This window comes from Setaria italica, chromosome I (assembly GCF_000263155.2).
Source record: "Setaria italica strain Yugu1 chromosome I, Setaria_italica_v2.0, whole genome shotgun sequence".
NCBI classification, from domain to species: domain Eukaryota; kingdom Viridiplantae; phylum Streptophyta; class Magnoliopsida; order Poales; family Poaceae; genus Setaria; species Setaria italica.
The window spans coordinates 14,704,764-14,724,185 of record NC_028450.1 but is presented as its reverse complement, the minus strand read 5'-3'; the positions used below and the strand labels follow the sequence as shown (position 1 = coordinate 14,724,185).

Genomic DNA, 19,422 nt, shown 5'->3' with positions numbered 1-19,422 from the left:
CACATATCTCACAAGTGGCTAGCGGATCAATATGCTTCCTATGCAGATTCGCTCGCGACGGGATATACTCATGCAGGACACGCCACCAAAATACACGAACCTTTGGTGGAATAGGCAGATACCATAGTCTCTTCTAGAACCAGTTTTCTCCTTTAGATGAGGACGCACGGGACTGTGTAAAGTCCCTGGCTTGATGTTCCCGGGATGAGATCAACCTATAATGATCGTACTGTATAGATCCCAGTTTTCTCCTAAGTCCATACCCACATGTCCGCCTGCAGCCTTCCTAGCGGAATACACTTCACTGCCTCGACATCAAAATCCATGAGATTATCCTTGAGGGCATCCTCGTTCCATGATCTCCCATCAGAGGATAGCAGATCGGCAACCGTTACAGCAGTAGCACTATCTTTCCGGCAAACCGGCTTATTTCCAATTCCAATCGGAATCCAAGGATCATTCCAAACACTGGTTGTCTCACCCAATACGTCTGATCAAGCCACACTCTAGGGCTTTCTTCCCAGCCACGATTGCTCTCCAGGTCTGGGAGCAATTTCTGATCTGTTCGCTTCAACTTATTCAGCCGGTTTATCAGCCACCAAACAGTGTTTTCCTCTCACAACAAATCAACCGTTTTAGCTTTTCAGCCGGCTTATAAGCTGAAGCGAACAACCGTTTCCTCTCATTTTGTTTTTGCACCCATAAAATCAGAGTTGGGGAAATATTTCCCTTTCAAGACTTTTTCACATAGGGACCCCAGAGTAGTGAGCATTCTCCAACCTTGTTCGCCCAACATAGCAATGTTAAAATGCTTGGAATCCTTGAAACCAATTCCTCCAGCAGATTTTGGCCAATTCAACTCCGACCAACTTCTCCAGTGAATACTCCTCTTGTCAACACCACTGCTCCACCAATAATTCGAAATGGAACAGGTGATTTTCTTGCATGCATCAGGGGCCAACAAAAAATAGCTCATTGAGTATGTTGGTATCGCCTGAGCAACAGATTTAATCAGAGTTTCTCTTCCAGCACAACTCAGGAGCCTTTCTCCCCATCCTCCCATGAGGCTTCGAATTCTGGTAGGAATATGTTAAAAAGCATCTTTGGTTGATCTGCCAACCGCAATCAGTAGTCCCAAATATTTCTCAAAAAGAGCTTCTGAATTTATACCAATAATTTGTTTCATCTCCTCTTTGGCGCCCTCCTCGCAATTGGCACCGAAGAAGATTGCTGATTTGGCTATGTTAACCATTTGGCCAGAGCACCTTTGGTACCTTTGAAGTACATTCACCAATCTTTCCCCTCCTCTAGCTGAAGCTTGGGTAAAAATAATACAATCGTCAGCAAAGAGTAAATGTGACACCTATGGAGCATGGATCCCCACCCTTACCCTCTTTGTAATAAAATGAGGCCCAGAGAATTTGAGAAGGCAGGACAGACCTTCACTGCACAAAAGAAAGAGGTAGGGGGAAATCGGGTCACCCTGTCGAATTCCTCTCAATGGGTGGAAAGTTCCAAACACCTGACCATTGACCCGAACAGAAAGAGATACTGTTTCTACACACCTCATGATCAGCTCCACCCATTCCTGACGGAAGCCAAGTTTGAGCATAATTCCCCACAAGTAGTTCCATTCAACCCGATCGTAGGCTTTTGCCATGTCGAGTTTTACTGCGCAAGCACCAACCTTCCCTTTCTTTAAAGGTTTGAGAACCATGTTTCCAAAGTTTTCCTAGTTGTATATAGGAGATTCTCTTAGAGGGGACTGCCTCACTTTCTTTATGAAGAAGTGGTTTTTACACCGCATGAGCTTCAAAACTCGAATGAGAACATCAACAAATAGTTGTCCCCATTTACCCTTGCTCCCTTCCATAGCCCCACATGCTCCTCGCTATGGGAGCTTCATTTCCAAGGTGTTGGTAAGCTGGATGGATTTTAGGCCTGCTTGGTAGCCAGCCTCGCATTGCCACACCACCTGTAGCGACGCCACAGCTGGTGGCGAGAAAAAATGACGCCATAGGTGTGGCGACGCCCTCTCTCAGTAAAAGCTATGGTAGCCAAACTTTTTGGTGGGAACCAAACAACAGCCATCATTTGATGGTAGCCACAAGTATGCGCGTGGCTTTTGATGGCGGAGAACCGAGCAGCCCCTAATGTCTTGCCTGTAAGGGTGTGTTCTATAAAGGAGTGTTCAAGTACTTCGGTGTTGGGTTGCATAGTCCGAACTCAAAATTCTAGTTGGTAGGTTGATTGAACATAGATTTACAAATAAATTTGAATATTGGAGTTATGTTTGGAATAATTCAAACTTGGAGTTGATATCTCTACCACATATTCATGAATTAACATCATGTGAGCTCACAGTTGAGGTACATATTAGGAAGTATATGTATATATTAGGATGTATTTATCTTTTTCTTGTACACTTGTTGTGTTCCTCGTACTCCAAGCTACATTAGACATATATATAGAGGCCACCCCCTCTCATTAGGGTGTGTGGTGTTTCCCATCTACTTCTCTACATGGTATCACGAGATTAGATCGTGGGCCTCTCCTCATCTCCCTCGCGCCTCCCTCCTGTCCCGCGCGAAACCCTAGGGCGGCGCCCCTTCTGCCACACCGCCGCCACCCCCCTCCGCTGCACCTCCTGCCCCGCGCACCATGGCAACCCACTCCTCCGCCGACTCCTCCCTGTTCGGTGGTCACCCACCTCTTGCCGGCGATGCCACCGCTCCTCCTGGTGGTTCTAGCGTCCCTCTGCCGTCTCACTGTGCTAGCGGTGGTCCTCCTTCTGGTGGCGTGTCCCTCCCTCCCCCTACCGGTGATGCGCTCGGCCACGGCGGCGGCGGCTTCCTCTTGTACCAGGCGCCCCCACCCGCCGCCCATTCCTACGCTGCTGTCTCCATCAAGTCTCACGTTCCCATGACGTTGACGATGAAGTCCTCTACCTACTTCAAGTGGGCGTCCTTCTTCAAGTCCATGTGCGGCAAGTTTGGTCTCAAGTTGCACATCGACGGCATGGCGGCGCCTCATCCCCAAGACCCCGACTGGGATCAAGCAGATTGCTGCGTCCGCTCCTGATTCTTCGTCTTCGTCGATGACTCTGTCCTTGACCTCGCCATGACCGACGATGATCAGACCGCTCGGGATCTCTAGCTTGCCATCAAGGGACTCTTCCGCACCAACAAGCAGTCCCGGGCGATCTTCCTCAGCCACGACTTCCACTCCATGATGCAGGGCGACTCCTCCATCGCCGAGTACTGTCAGTGCATGAAGACCCTCGCTGACGCCCTCCTCGATGTTGGCCATCCCGTTCAGGACTTCCAGCTTGTCCTGAATCTCCTTCGCGGCCTCAACTCGCGCTTCTCCAACACTGCCAACGACATCACCAACTCCACCGCCGGCTTCCCGTCCTTCGCCCAGGCGCGTGACATGCTCACCTTGAAGGAACTTCGCCTCACCAACGAGGAGAAGATCTCCAACTCCACCGCCCTCCTCGCCGGGACCTTCTCATCGTCTTCGTCCTCCGGCTGTACTGGCGGGTGTCACCCGTCATCTGGTTCTGTCCAGACTGGTGCCGGCGGTGGCGGCAGTAGCAGCAGCAGCAGCAATAGCGGCCGCAGCGGTGGCGGCAAGAAGAAGTGGCAGAAGAAGGGTGGCGGCGGCTTCCAGGCATCCCCTGGTGGCAGCAGCTCTCATGACGGCGGGCCCCCACGACCCACCAGCCCGTGGTTCTGCTTCAGTCCAGGGGCCGGCTCCTACGGCGTCATGGGCTTCCAGCAGGCTGGCGGTTAGCACCCGTTGGGCGGTGGGGACTGGCGCACCGGCGCCCATGGTCTCCTCGGCCCCCCTCCGCAAGCCCACGCCGCCTATGCCCTTGTTCAGGCGCCCACTCAGGCATCAACCTGGGACCAGGCAGGTCTTGTTGCCGCCCTGAACCAGATGGCACTGCATAACAGTGGTTGGGTGGTTGACTCAGGTGCATCTGGCCACATGTCATCCTTGGATGGTATTCTTGTTTCCCGACTCCCTCTTTCTCAATCCTCCATTACTATCGGTAACGGTCACACCCTTCCCGTCACATGCCGTGGCAATTCCACCCTTACCACCCCCACCTCTCACTTTCATCTTAACAATGTCCTTGTTGTTCCTTCTCTGATTCGTAATCTGATTTCTGTTCGTCAGTTTACTAAGGATAATAACTGCACCATAGAGTTTGACGCTTTTGATTTTTCTGTCAAGGATTTTCCGACCAGACGTGTGATTCTTCGCTGCAATAGCGCCGGTGATGTTTACACCATGCCTCCAGTAGCTAGCTTTGTAGCACCCCATGCTGGCCTCGCCACCTCCTCCAGTTTGTGGCATCTCCGTCTTGGTCATCCTAATCCTGATGCCATCACCACACTTAGACAAACTTCATCCATTGCTTGTAATAAAGATAGTCATACTCTATGTCATTCATGTCAGTTAGGGAAACATGTGTGGTTACCTTTCTCACATTCTAGCTCTCGCAGTTCTGCTCCTTTTGAGTTAGTTCACTGTGATGTTTGGACTTCTCCCGTAGCTAGCATCTCTAGTTATCGCTACTACCTAATCATTTTGGATGACTTCTTGCATTTTGGTTGGACGTTTCCTCTAGTTCACAAGTCTAAAGTCGCCTCACACATCACTAATTTTTGCGCCTATGCTCACACGCAGTTTAGTCTTCCTGTTTGAAGTGTCCAACCTAACAACGGGACTGAGTTTGTCAATAAGACACATCCTTTTTGACTTTTCGAGATATCCACTTGCGCCTCTCGTGTCCCTACACTTCTTCCCAAAATGGGAAAGCCGAGCGTGTCCTACACACCCTTAATAACGTGACTCGCACATTGCTCATTCACGCCTCCATGGCCGCCCGTACTGGGCCGAGGCACTCACCACCGCCACCTACCTTCTGAACCGGCACCCCTATTCTGCTGTTCAAAATGACATCCCCTACCGCCTCCTCTACTCCCAGCCTCTCGAGTACTCTCACTTGCGTGTTTTCGGTTGTCTTTGCTACCCCAACCTCTCAGCCACGGCACGCCACAAGCTTGCTCCTCGCTCCGCAGACTATGTCTTCCTCGGTTATCCCTCCTCTCACAAGGGGTACCGCTGCCTTGACTTATCCACCCGTCGAGTCATCATCTCTCACCATGTTATCTTCGACGAGTCCGCCTTTCCCTTCTCCTCCTATCCTACTCACCCATCGCAGCTCGACTTCCTTTCGTCGAGCCCCTCCGATGTTCCTGCTTCCACCTCGGTCGCTCCGTTGTCAGACGTTGAGCAGCCGCGGCTCTCACTAGTTATTTTGCAAGAACTCACCAACGACAACCCCACCATCCTGTTACACGGGCCGACCGTGTACCCCGCTCCGTCTGCGGGCAGGTCGCTGCTCTCCACCATGCTCCTGACTGCTCCGACCACGACCGCAGCGCTTCCGACCGCGACAGCGACGCGCGCGGTCGCACCCCCAACTGCTCCGACCGTGACCGCGTCACGCGTGGGTGCGGCCCCGATCACACCATCGGCACCGGCACGCACTTCGATTGGTTGGGCGAGCGCCCCGACCGCACCGGCGAGCGCTCCGATCGGTCGAGCGAGCGCCTCGACCGCATCGGCAAACTCCCCGACCGTACCGGCGAGCGCTCCGACCGATCGGGCAAGCGCCTACGGTCCACCCCCTGCGCCCGCGGCCCTAGCGCCTCCTGCGCCCTCCTCGTCGACACCTGCCCCTCCGTGCCCTATCACTCGGTTTGTGACTAGGGTAATCCAGCGGGTCCATTACCAGGGCATGAGAGCCTCAACTTCTTCTCCGTCCTCTCCGATTTCGATGAACTATCGTAGTGCTCTGGCTGACGCCAACTGGCGTGCCGCCATGGTCGACGAGTTCCAGGCCCTCATCAACAACGACACCTAGCGCCTCGTCCCACAGTCGCCCGGTGCCAATGTCGTGTCGGGCAAGTGGATCTTCCGGCATAAGTTCCATGTCGATGGGTCCCTCGCCCGGCACAAGGCGCGTTGGGTGGTTCTTGGCTTCTCCCAGCGTCACGGCATGGACTACGACGAAACCTTCAGTCCGGTTGTCAAGCCGGCGATGATACGGACCGTCCTTAGCATCGCCACTTCTCGTGCCTAGCTGATCCACCAGCTGGACATGAAGAATGTGTTTCTTCACGGACACCTCGCGGAGACAGTCAACTGCCAGCAGCCTCCCGGCTTCGTCGACCCCGCCGCCCTTGATCACATCTGTCTCCTGCAGAAGTCCTTGTATGGATTGAAGCAGGCCTTGAGGGCGTGGTACTAGCGGTTCACCTCCTTCCTTTCCCAGCTCGGCTTCGTCGCCTCCACCTTCGACACCTCCCTCTTTGTATCTACGTGCTGCTCTACGTAGACGACATCGTTCTCACCGCCTTGTCCTTGATTCTTCTTCGGCACATCATGGGGCATCTTCACTCCGAGTTTGCCATGATAGACCTTGGTGACCTACACCTCTTCCTCGGCATCTTCGTCACGCGTTCCTCCCAGGGCCTATTCCTGTCTTAGCGACATCACGTCTTGGATCTTCTTCAGCGTGCTGGCATGACTGAGTGTCACTCTACAGCGACTCCCGTTGACACTCATGCCAGGCTTTCAGCACATGATGGCGCCAAACTCCAGGATGGCTCTGAGTATCAAAGTCTTGCTGGGGCACTTCAATACCTCACTCTGACTCGACCTGACCTGACGTATACAGTTCAGCAGGTGTGCCTCTTCATGCATGACCCGCGCGAGCCCCAGATGGTCCTGATCAAGCACATCTTGCGCTATGTGAAGGGCACGCTCTCCTCCGGGCTCCACATCAGCACCGGCCCTATTTAGTCTTTGACTGCCTACTCCGACGCCGACTAGGCTGGCTGCCCAGACTCTAGACGCTCCACCTCCGGCTTCTACATCTACCTCGACGACAATCTGATGTCTTGGTCCTTCAAGCGCCAAACCACGGTGTCTTGTTCCAGTGCTGAGGCAGAGTACCCGGTTGTGGCTCATGCTGTGGTAGAATGTTGCTGGCTGCGTCAACTTCTTCAGGAGCTTTATGTCCCGCTTGCTTCGTCCACTGTTGTGTACTGTGACAACGTGAGTGCTGTCTACATGATAGCCAACCCTGTGCATCGTCGGCGCACGAAGCACATCTTTACCTATTATTAAAGCGAGTAACGTTTCTGCCAGCAATTTTCGTCCGTCGTGGTCATTTTTCAAAAAAGTCCCTCAACTTTCAAGGAATCAACCCGCAGTCCATATTCTAAAGAGAGGAATGGCTCGGGTGGAAAAAGGAGGGAAGGGAGGGGTTAAAGAGAAAAATGCTTCTCTTTCTCCAAAACAGAGAGGCGTAGGAGGGGATCGGGCGCGGGCGGCGGCTGGAGCGGGGTGCCCCGCCGCTGCTCCTGCGCGCAGCCTCGGCGGCATTGCCGGCGCGTGCGCGGCGTCCAGGAAGAGGTCGCCGCCGCGGAGCTGTAAGCCGGCGAGCTCCCCGTCCGTCGTCGGTGATGCTGGCGCTGATGAAGATGCGGAGGCTGTAGAAGACGAAGGCGTCGATGCTGGATGCCGGAGTGGGGCGCCGCGACCTCCGCTCCACGGCCACGACGGTGCCGCCGTCGCTTCTAGGAGGTCCTCCGCCTCCATCTCCGGGAAGCCTGCGCGACGGCGGGAAAGCGAGGGGGTCCCGCACGAGGAGGCCATGGCATGGTCTGCCCGCCGGCAGCGGCAATGGCCGCCGTGCACGAGGAGGCCACAGCGTGGTAATAGGTAAGATTAATGGGTCCACTTTCTTTCCCCATCTCCACGCTCGAATAATGGAAGCGCCGGAGCTCAGGATGCAATCCTATTCAGGAATCAGTCCTGCGACCCGGATTGGAAGATAATGAAGGCCGTGAAGATCCCGACCACGCCGGTGAGCCCCAGCGCCACCGTCGGCAGTGGGGCGGTCAGGCTAACGTTCTGAAGCACCCCTTTGCCGGTGGTCAGCTCCACGGCCACCACCCCCATGAAGCCCAGCATCCCGCCGCGGCTTAGCCACACGTCCAGCCCGCCGCCACCGCCGCCCTTGGCTCCCTGCTCGCACCTCACACTAAGGGCCCTCGACCTTGCGTTCCTCCTGCTACCTCGAGCAGTGGGGCATGCTGATGTCACGGACAGCAGGGGAACGCCATTGCCTGCAAGGAGAAGACGCGAGCAGGGAAGTGCAAGAAAATCATGGCCAGTGATCGAGTCTTTGAAACACCGCCAATAAAAGAGATTTTGATTGCTACCTGCTGCGGAGGTGAGACGAAGGCGAGGAGAAGCGGAGGAGAGGAGGGGATGAGCCTTCCCCATGGATGGTGGAGCAGAGTAGGGATCCGGAGCACTAGCGCCTTGCGGTTGCTTCCTGATTCTTATCTGCGGGAATGGTGGGCGCCCACAGGTCAGCGTGAGCTGTCCACCAGAGGCTCTGTATAATATAGCTACGTGCTCAGCAATTAAACACACGGTCTTTTGACCGGACCATCATTGATGCGTTCGTGATTAGCCGTGCCGTAGATGAGCTGATCTGTAAAAGCGAACCGTGCAACGGAGCAGGGGAAGCAAGAAGCTTGCAAGCTATCGAGACTCGCACAACAATGAAGAGCCTCCTGTGTTTTTTTCAAAATAGAAAAAGCGGTGGCCCATCTTGGACGGAGAGAAAAAGTTGCCAATATATGATCACCTATAATTTTCCTATTCCTTAGATTAGTACCACCTCGCCATCCGAAGCAGCGCCGCACCAGCTAAAATGTTCATCCTCGCAAGCCATCCTCGTCGAGCTCAGTTGCGCGGGCTTGTAACCCAAGTCGGGGCATTAAGGTGGTGTGGATGTTTGGTGCGGACTCTGAGCTTATGTCTGTGGCGTGCCCTTGCTGGCGCTGCCCATTCCACTATATGCACTTATAGTTTTGAAGTGCTTTGCCAGGAACTGATAATGAGAGTTGAGGAAAACAAACCGATTGATCATAAGGAACTGAACCATATTTCGTTCATGGGAAGAAAAGAAAGGAGCTTCAGTTTGCTCATGATTCAGCCACCCAACTCAGATTCACTCAACTCAGATGGACTGGGAAAAGATCATACATTGCCCAAATTTAGTCATGAAGGATAAAAACAAAACGTGTAGAAACTGCCCTAACAAAGGTGTTAGTGTTAGAAGATTATACACGAGGCATGCACAAAAAGCTTGGCAACATCCAAATACTCTTTTGGCAGCCATACAACATGTGTATTCCATTGATCAAACACAAGGAAAAGGAACACTTTACATCAACCAACTATAGAGATTAAGAATGAGTTTCACCGTAGCAACGCACGGGCATTATGCTATCAAGAATAAAAAAACCAGTCGCATAATTTGTGTCTTTATATCCGTATATGACATCATCCATACGCTGATACGTATCTTCACGTATGTTAATAATCTATATAGTTGTCTAGGCGGTTATGTATTTAGCTGGACTAGGTTAGAAGCCAAACAAATGTAACATGCAAAATAAAGTTGGTATCTATTCGTTTTAGAAACAAAATTAGAAAATAATATAATTAATTCATGGAGCTAGAAAAATAATATCACAAACCATTGAAAGAATTTTTCCATACAATAAAAAGGATATGAATTAGTGATTTTCTAAATACCACTTGAAATTGATTTAGGGTTTGAGAATTTGAGCAAGAGCTCATATTTGGAATTTTGAAATGTACATAAAGATATAGAGGATAAAATAATAATTGGGTATTTGAAATCCAAATTGTATAAGAATAATAGGGCTAAAGTCCATGTATTTGCTAATTTTAGGATTTTATAGGCTAAGAGCGAAGGAATGATTTGCACTACTATTTTGATTATTATTATTATTTCTTAAAATTTTCTGCTTATAATTTAGTGCCGTTTTGGAAATAAGTAATGTGGGACATAGATCAAGATATAATGCGAGTTTGGTACATATTTATTGGGTTAGGGTGTGTAATGAATCCCGTTGCAACGCACGGGGCGCCCCGCCGCTGCTCCTGCGCGCAGCCTCGGCGGCATTGCTGGCGCGTGCGCGGCATCCAGGAAGAGGTCGCCGCCGCGGAGCTGTAAGCCGGCGAGCTCCCCATCCGTCGTCCGTCGGGCTATTTTTCAAAAACCCCCCTGACATTTCATGATATCAACTCGCAGTCCCGGGGTCGGATGCGCACGACCCCTTGAGGGTGGAACTCCGCCTCGCCCGACCCTTGGTCCCGGGGTCAGATGCGTCCGACCCCTTGAGGGTGGAACTCCGCCTCGCCCGACCCTTGGTCCCGGGGTCGGATGCGCCCGACCCCTTGAGGGTGGAACTCCGCCTCCCCAGACCCTTGGTCCCGGGGTCAGATGCGCCCGACCCTTGAGGGTGGAACTCCACCTCGCCCGACCCCGAGTGAAGCTCCGCCTCGCCCGACCCTGAGTCCTGGGGTCGGGAGTGTCTGACCCCTGAGCGGAACGTTGGAGTAGTCCGAGGCTATTTTTCAAAAAAAACCCTGATATTTCGTGATATCAACCCACAATCCAATTTTGAGTATACGCCCGACCCTTGGTCCCGGGGTCAGATGCGCCCGACCCCTTGAGGGTGGAACTCCGCCTCGCCCGACCCTTAGTCCCGGGGTCGGATGCGCTCGACCCCTTGAGGGTGGAACTCCGCCTCGCCCGACCCTTTTTCCCGAGGTCGGATGCGCCCGACCCCTTGGTCCCGGGGTCGGATGCGCCCGACCCCTTGAGGGTGGAACTCCGCCTCGCCCGACCCTTTTTCCCGAGGTCGGATGCGCCCGACCCCTTGGTCCCGGGGTCGGATGCGCCCGACCCCTTGAGGGTGGAACTCCACCTCGCCCGACCCCGAGTGTAGCTCTGCCTCGCCCGACCCTGATTCCTGGGGTCGGGAGTGTCCGACCCCTGAGCGGAATGTTGGAGTAGTCCGAGGCGAAGTCGAATCCGACGCGTAGTCGAACTCGAACTAGTTGACTTTGAACGTCTCCTCCTCCTCCACTTCCAGGAGGAGGCTCCCGCCCGTCGAGAATGGCCACAGCCACGACGGCACGGCCGTCACCTCCAGGAGGTCCTCATGTCCACCGACGACATCCCGCCGTCCTCCGACGTCGACGCCATCATCCTCCGATTCTTCCGCCACTTCAGAGACCCGCACGACGCCAGCCGTGTCGACCAGGTAATGGCCACCGCATCCTCGAGGCGGCAGCGAAGCGGGCAGCGATTGGAGTGGAGGCCATACTGCCAGGAGAGCTCGCTTCCGAATTGGATCGGAATCGAAGCTGACTCGGGGCCAGACTGCCAAGAGAGTTCGCTGCCGAACCGGATCGGAATCGAGGCCGACTTGGATAGAAATCGAGGTTGCGTTCTTGCCTGTATAAATAGCTGCGGGGTTGTCGCCAGGAGCCTAGGACCTCCTCATCATCGAGAAACTGCTCAGCAACACGCGTAGAGATCACCTCCATCAACGACAACACGTGAGCAAGTAATGACCCGTAGCAACGCACGGGCATTTCTGCTAGTCAAGATTGATATTCACTTTGTTCATGAGAAGGTGGCCTTATGTAAGCTCCGGGTCCTCCATGTGCCATCCTCTCACCTCTTCGCGGATATCATGATGAAGGGTCTGCCAACTCCTTTGTTTACTGAATTTAGGTCTAGTCTGTGCGTCCGTGATCCTCCCGCTTCAACTGCGGGCGGGTATTAGGAAGTATATGTGTATATTAAGATTTATTTATCCTTTCCTTGTACACTTCATGTATTTTTTTACTCAAGCCATATTGACCGTATCACTTAAAAAAATACAACGAATAAATAAACAAATGACTGAAATGTTTGCTCAAAGCCCGTCCCAGGTGCAGTGTGATTGAGCAGCGAACCGGCCCAGCCCAAAAACGCTTTCCGCCTCCACCGTCCTCAGTGCTCCGCCCATGCGGCGTTTACCGCGGCGACTCCTGCGCCCCGCCACCTCCGCTCTCCGCCCCCCGGCCACCGCCGCTCTCCGCGCCCCGGCCGCCGCCCATGGAGGCATACCGGCCACACCGGCGCTGCATCCCGCGGCGGCTTCTGCAGCGCCATCTTCCTCGCTAGCCGACCTCTCCCGGTAGCCGCAGCGGAGGGGTTACTCCCAATTCGCGAGCGGGTTCACCCCGCTGAAGCCGAAGCCGCTGGAATCCATCATCGACGTCGAGCGCGCCAAGGGCCTCTCGCCTGAGCACCTCGTCACCGCCTAGGATGACGTCAGTCCCTGGCCCCCCTCATTAGTCGTTTCCTTCGTTTCAATTCATGTTTAGAATTGAGGAGATCTGGCTTCAAAATAAATAAAAATGAGATGCCCTCTGGCGACTGTGTAGATAAACATGAAAATATGATATTCTGTTTTGCACGCTTAGTACTTATTTCAAGCAGTTTGCTAGAAGCGATTTGTTTGTCATGTATCCACATGATCTGTTATAAAGGAAGAGATAAAAGGAACCAAACATTCATTGAAATGTGCAGGGTTTTTCTATTGCAGTTTACTTTCTAGGATCTTTGATAATGCGGAACCTAAAACTTAGATTACTACTAATGGAAGACCGTATCGCCCGTGCGTTGCTACGGGTCATTACTTGCTCACGTGTTGGCGTTGATGGAGGTGATCTCTGCGCGTGTTGCTGAGCAGTTTCTCGATGGCGAGGAGGTCCTGGGCTCATGGCCACAACCCCGCAGCTATTTATACAGGCAAGAATGCAACCTCGATTTCTATCCGAGTCGGCCTCGATTCCGATCCGGTTCGGCAGCGAACTCTCTTGGCAGTCTGGCCCCGAGTCAGCTTCGATTCCGATCCAATTCGGAAGCGAGCTCTCCTGGCAGTCTGGCCTCCACTCCAATCGCTGCTCGCTTCGCTGCCGCCTCGAGGATGCGGTGGCCATTACCTGGTCGACACGGCTGGCGTTGTGCGGGTCTCTGAAGTGGCGGAAGAATCGGAGGATGATGGCGTCGACGTCGGAGGACGGCGGGATGTCGTCGGTGGACATGAGGACGTCCTGGAGGTGACGGCCGTGCCGTCGTGGCTGTGGCCATTCTCGACGGGCGGGAGCCTCCTCCTGGAAGTGGAGGAGGAGGAGACGTTCAAAGTCAACCAGTTCGAGTTCGACTACGCGTCGGATTCGACTTCGCCTCGGACTACTCCAACGTTCCGCTCAGGGGTCGGACACTCCTGACCCCAGGACTCAGGGTCGGGCGAGGCGGAGCTTCACTCGGGGTCGGGCGAGGCGGAGTTCCACCCTCAAGGGGTCGGGCGCATCCGACCCCGGGAAAAAGGGTTGGGCGAGGCGGAGTTCCACCCTCAAGGGGTCGGGCGCATCCGACCCCGGGACTAAGGGTCGGGCGAGGCGGAGTTCCACCCTCAAGGGGTCCGACTTTTTTGTATTTTAGCCCTTTTCGCGAAAAAATCTCACAAATAGGCCGTAAGAGGATCAAGTTGGCCCTTGCGAATAGCTTGATGCACTATCTCCTCCCTTCAACCCTTTGAGGGAAATGTGGCAAAAGGAAGGAAAATCCATGGACCGAGCCCATTGTCTCCACCCCGTACGAACTACGAGATCACCCCAAGGATGTCGAGCCTTTATTGTGGAATTAGTAACTTTCCATTCCTTGCCGGTAGGTTGCACCGCTCACAATACAAGAGAGAAGATTAGCTCATCGAATAGCACAAGCACTCTTTAAGTTCTATTGTCTGTTGATTGAATTCAGTCTGAATCCATCCCGATTGTTTCAATTATTCATCTAGTTTCCGATGTTGTTGTTGATGATGTTTTAGTAGCTTAGGGTAGGTAGATGTAGACAGGTACCTTTGATGTTTGAACTTATTAGCGATTTAGCTTTTAGCAGAGCTTCCTTTTCTAAGTCAGATCTCTATGGAACGAACTCCCTTGAGGGTATACAGACCTATTCAATATGTCATTTCCGAAACCGTACCCGCCTGCTCAATCTTAGACACTGTGGCTACGTGCCTTCAAACCACCGGGGTTCCGTCTTATGTCCGCCGACAGGACTTCTAGAGCGAAGGCAAGGAAACAGAACTTCCACATCCTCTGTTCACACTACCTGGATTGGAATTGGTTCTATCGAGATATACAGACTTGAAACAGGAATTTATTGGTAACTGCTTCTTCTTTGAAGCAAGTGCTTTCGGGTTGGCTCTTCTGATATGTGTATTTGCTACCCATACGGAACAATTTCATTGATGAAAGATGGATGGCTATATGATCAAAGGACTGGAAGAGAGTATTCTATGGTGGATAGGATGAAGAATAAGAGGTGCACTAATGAAAGAAAGAGGAGCAGTAGCTTCAATCTAAAGCATGTAATCTGAGCTGTCTATCCCGATAGGAAGTCAAGACCTAAAGTAAGCGGAAGCCAATCCTTATGAGAATGATAGGAGGGAGGCTAATCCGAGCAGTGGTAGATGCTCTTTATAGTTGTTCAATATGGCTCTTCAAGCTGAATGCGAGGAATGGAAGCAGTAGCACAACTGACTCATTCTTAGCTTCATTGCAATATTAGGCTTAGCTTTAGTAGAATCAAAGTAAGCGGGGCTTCGCTCTATCCCATCTCTTTGGGGGGTAGGTGGTAGGTTCCACGTCATCGCGGCAGCTCTCAGGGCGGGCATTGCTTGGTTCCAGAAAGGGCTTTTAGCTCGTTCTTGCATTTTTCTTCCATCAAATCACTTATTTCTGATTCATTCTAGCATTATCATCTACCAGTTCATATTGGCTCATTCAAGAAGAGGGTCTCAAGGTAATTAGAGACTGTTGAAAGCCAAAAACCATGCGTTGAAAGTGGAAAAGAAAGAAGACTGCCGTTGCAAGAGCCATTGATTTAACACTCCGGCCGGGAGAAGGGAACCAGAAATGGGAGACAGACCGAACTTCTTGCTTCGAGTCCTGCCGCCCGCTGCTCCCGGTTTTCCTCATTTTCTCTCTCTTGCTGAAAGAAAACCTTAAAACTTTGTCCGACAGGGATCCATTATAATTAGATATAGTAAGTAGTTGGTTGGTCCGAGAAAGCCCTGACTGAATGATGAGCCTTTACCAGCTAAGGGGAAATAGGTGTGCTGGCTGCACTTTGTAATGAGAATCAAGATTTTGTTTGGTCTTTTTGTATCAAAATCCCTCGGAGGTTACTAGGCAGATCTCAAGGTAGAAGTCTCCTATTTCCTTTCCTATTCGTCCTTCCCCCGTTTTGATGAGGCGGATTTGTCTTAAATATATTTGGAGTATAGCAGGAGTAGATTCGATTGAATCAAAATATTTGAACCTTAAGTCTCTTCTATAGGTTGGAAGGCGGATCATTTCCAAGAGGTTGCTAGTTGACCCCGATCGATCTCTTTCGACGCGGATAAGAAAAAAGGAGAATAAAAAATGTCTAAAGAAAAGAAGAAGAATAAAACAGTCGGTCGTCACTACCAATGCTTTCATCTGGAGGAAGTCAGGCTGTGATCGAGTGGCTTTCCCTTTCTACTTCAAGGAGATTCTGGGTGCAAAAAAAAGAAAGCGGACGGAAGAGGGATAGAACCCCTTTTAGAGACCAAGGCTACCAAGAAAACTTTCTCATCGTTCTCTGTGTTGTTCAACTGATTTGGCGTCCTATCCGATGGATGAATGAGGAGCCTTGGATGGAATAGAATGAGGAGAATGTTTGGGACAAAAAGGAGAGGAAGACTACTATGATGCATGGAAAGGAATGCATGGAATGAAAGGAGCCAGGACAAACGTAGAACTCTGGAAATGGGCGGGCGACTTCTCACGTGATCTATAATGCTATGTTGATAGATAGAAGATTTCTGAATAGGCAGAAGAGAAGGGCAGAAGTTCAAAATGGAGCTACGTATGCTCCAGGGCAGACTGTAATCAAGGAAATTCCATTTCTAGGCACGTTTTGACCTAAATGTGATCCGGAACCTTAGTAGCAGTAAAAATAGAAGTTTTGAATTATCAAACCCGTGCTCAGAACTCAACTTCTGACTCTAGCCTTCCAACCTGGCATGGTACCCGCATCCTGCCCTCGCCCAAGCGGTCAGTGAACTCCGGAGCGGGAAGGTAACTCTAGCAGTTGGTCTTAAGGGAGGGGGGCGTCTATCAAGGATCTAATACATTTTCCCAAGAAATATGAAAAGCAAAGAAAAGGAATCCGTACAATGGGAAGCACCCAGAATAAGGAATCATGGTGAACATCCCGATAATAGGGGGCATGTCAAAAGAGGCACGATGGCAAGCAAGACTAACTTCCTACCTTTGATTGAAGATCCACCTCTCCCCACACTCTTGGTGACTCCAAGAAAGAGAGAAAACTCCTCTATCCCGGGCTCCACAACAAGACAAGGTCTTCAATGGGCGAAAGCCCGATCCAAGATGCCCCGCTGCAAGAAGAAGCTCTTTGATCACCATCTATCGCAAATAGAATATAGTGAAAAGATGATAAAAAATGCCAGTTTGCTTATTGAAGAGCCCTGAATAAGCAAAGGTTCCCAGGACTGCAAATCCTTGTTTGTGTGGTTAGAGCAAAGGACTCGAAATCCTTCAGTGGTTCGAATCCACTGCCTGAATGAATAAGCGGCGGGAGAAGAGAGCAGTAGCCACGGGTGATTGACCGACAAAGCCGCCAATTGAACTTCATTGATTCAGTCAGCCAGGTGCATCAAAGGCTTCGAAATCTCTCTCCTCGGAACAGCGGAACAGCTTATTCTAATATAGCTGGGAAATCAATGCTTAAACCAGAAATAGGCGAACCTAGCGCTAGAGAAATGCGTATATAGAGGTACGAGCTCTACTCTAGAAGTACGAATAATACGAGACTTGCGTTGCGAGCGAATACCGGGATAGCGAAAGCACATGCTTTTTTTTTTTCTAATTTTATAGAATCCCCTTTTCCTACGCCAATACTTGTTTAAAGAAATTCTCAAGGGAAGTAGGGCTTCAAGGAAGTAGACAACCACTTATCGGGGAGGCACTCTTGTGGCTAGGCCTTTCAAGTAGGTTGGTTCTCAAATAGGAAGGCAAGCTAGTAGGATTAGGAAACTTGGTATGGTATATTTTTATTAGGGAAGTCGGGAAGTAGCCTAAAGGATAGGGTCGGAAAGCTTATTAATATTACTGGGTGGGCAATCCAGCTAGTACTAGGTGGGAGGGGCGAAGCGGACATAAATTACAAATATTTGCTAAAAGAAGATAAAGAGTAGTACACACCCACACTTCCTTAAAGCAAATCGGATGATTTGAATTGTAGTAATCATGCCCATAGACTGGAGAATATTTAGAGAGTCCAACTTTCACTACTACTTCCCCTTCAACGGCTACCCCGATTGCGGCTCATATGTCTAGTTTCGGTTATGGTTCCTACTTCCGGGTTGTATCCAACGGCTCCTCTAACAAAGCCTTTGCTTTGGTTGAATCGTATTGAGTTCCGGGTAGTAGAGTCCTCGGCTTCGATTCTTTCCAACAACGGTACGGTTGACTTTCGAACAACGGCCACGGTGTTGGTTCCTACTCGATTGATCGGCTTCCTTTAGCTTTGTTACGACATGTGTAGAACCATTCGTAGTAGTGTACGTTCCCTACGTTAATTGATAGCGCTAGGTGATCATCGACAGCTTGGGCTAGGCCACGGCTCGACACATCCTCCGATAGTCCCTTTTCTCGGCTTAAAACCAATACGAATTGCTCCTATGATTCCCAGCGCTAGACCAGGGCAAGGGATCTATTTGTAATGTCATCCCCACAGGATGAAATAGAATAATGCTATCCTACGGCACGGCTGTGGACTCACCAAAACAACAATACCAACTTTCCAACTTTTGATCAAGGGAACCTCCTTTCTAAATGGCGGGAACGGTACCAATGGAAATATTCTTTTTGTTATTCAATAGCTTTCATCAAATGAAATCCTCTATCGCAGCATCCTGACTCAGTTTCGGAAAGTCGGAAAACAGGTACGGTTCCCTACTTGGGGTAAACTTGGGAATGGGAAGCCTTTCCAGCACCAGCTTAGGCCAATACGATGTAGTAAATACGATTCCCAGCGCTTTTATCCAATGATGCTATCCCCACGAATGAAAGAAATAAATCAATTAAATAGTTGTAGGCTCCTCTTTCGGATTCAATAGTAGTAGACGGCTGTAGTTCCGAGATATCCTTCCCTGCCTTTTCAATTAATAGCTCGGATTCGTATCCTCGGGCGAGGGAAATATGCTTAAACCAAGCTTCCCCCTTTGTTCGGGTACTCCTTTCAGGTGAGAGGCAGGCACGAGGCTAGGCAAAAAAGAGCTTTCTATGACCTCCAAGACGGAGCGAGACGGATAGGCAGAGCTAGAGCTCTTAAAGTCTACCCGGGCTAGCTTCTTCATTCTTCGATCAGGGGCGGGCTTCTTCCCTTATATACGATGACATAGATAGAGCCTCCTTCTTTGATCCATTCATTGATAAAGTAGTCTTCGGGGGCAGTTTACCTTTTGAATTGACAGTAGAGTAGGTTTGATCTTGCTTTCTCAATCTTTCTCTGATCCTAGCCGTGTAGTAGATCCGGCTTTATTCGGCTAAAAAGAAGTGTGTGTGGCCGTCGTATCTGCTCGCCCCCTTCTTCATTCATCCATTTAGGTCAGAATGGATCCAGGGAACCTGGCTCGAGAACAGCCCTGAAAAAACACAGTAAGAGAGTCCAATCTCTTAAATATAGCATTTTATCTCCTAACCTAAGTAGTAGTAGTAGAAGGCTTAGTATCTGACTTGATCCAATAGAGTCAGAACACACAGTAGATCCAGATTCCACACCTTGCTGTGGACTGGGGAGAGAGCAGCTCTGCGAAGCTGGGCGTTCTGTGTGATTATGGAGGAACTGTAGTACTCGCCCCAAAATGCAAGCCGGGATAGATACTTAAAGAAAGGGGGAGCGGTGGGCCTTCAAAAAGGAGCGAGGGAGTGATGGGCAACCTTAGTCTATATGTTGCTCGTGAGCCGCCAAGTACCAGTCTCGCAACAGTACTGGCGTTAAAGGATCGGTCCTTCACTTGCGGATCGTTCGCGAGTCGAACTCGCTCTCTTGCCATGCCTTTGACTCATGAACTCGAGTCGGACTCATTCACTGCTGACTGAGGATCGTTCGTTCTTCACTCTCTTGCTATTACCCGCAGGGAGCGCAGCAACCGACGGTGCATATTATCATATAGAAAGAAGCGAAGCGTAGCGATTCGTACTACCGGAAAAGTGCCGCTAACCGCTAGGCAATAGAGTCCGCTTACGGGGTGGGGCGCAAGTAAGCGTAGCGAATCACATAGAGTTGCCCCTACCTGCCAGCGCGCAGATAGATAGGGCGGGCGAGCGCAG

General features: G+C 51.1%; 1 protein-coding gene across 1 annotated transcript; it reads right to left on the bottom strand.

The window, feature by feature from the left end:
- Window positions 1-7,893: 7,893 nt before the first annotated feature.
- LOC101781650 (stress enhanced protein 1, chloroplastic) lies at window positions 7,894-8,373 on the bottom strand. Its single transcript, XM_004954786.1, has 2 exons — window positions 8,310-8,373; window positions 7,894-8,213 (listed from the first exon to the last, which is right to left on the bottom strand). The coding sequence occupies exons 1-2, from the start codon at window positions 8,371-8,373 to the stop codon at window positions 7,894-7,896; spliced, it is 384 nt and encodes a 127-aa protein (XP_004954843.1).
- Window positions 8,374-19,422: the final 11,049 nt, after the last annotated feature.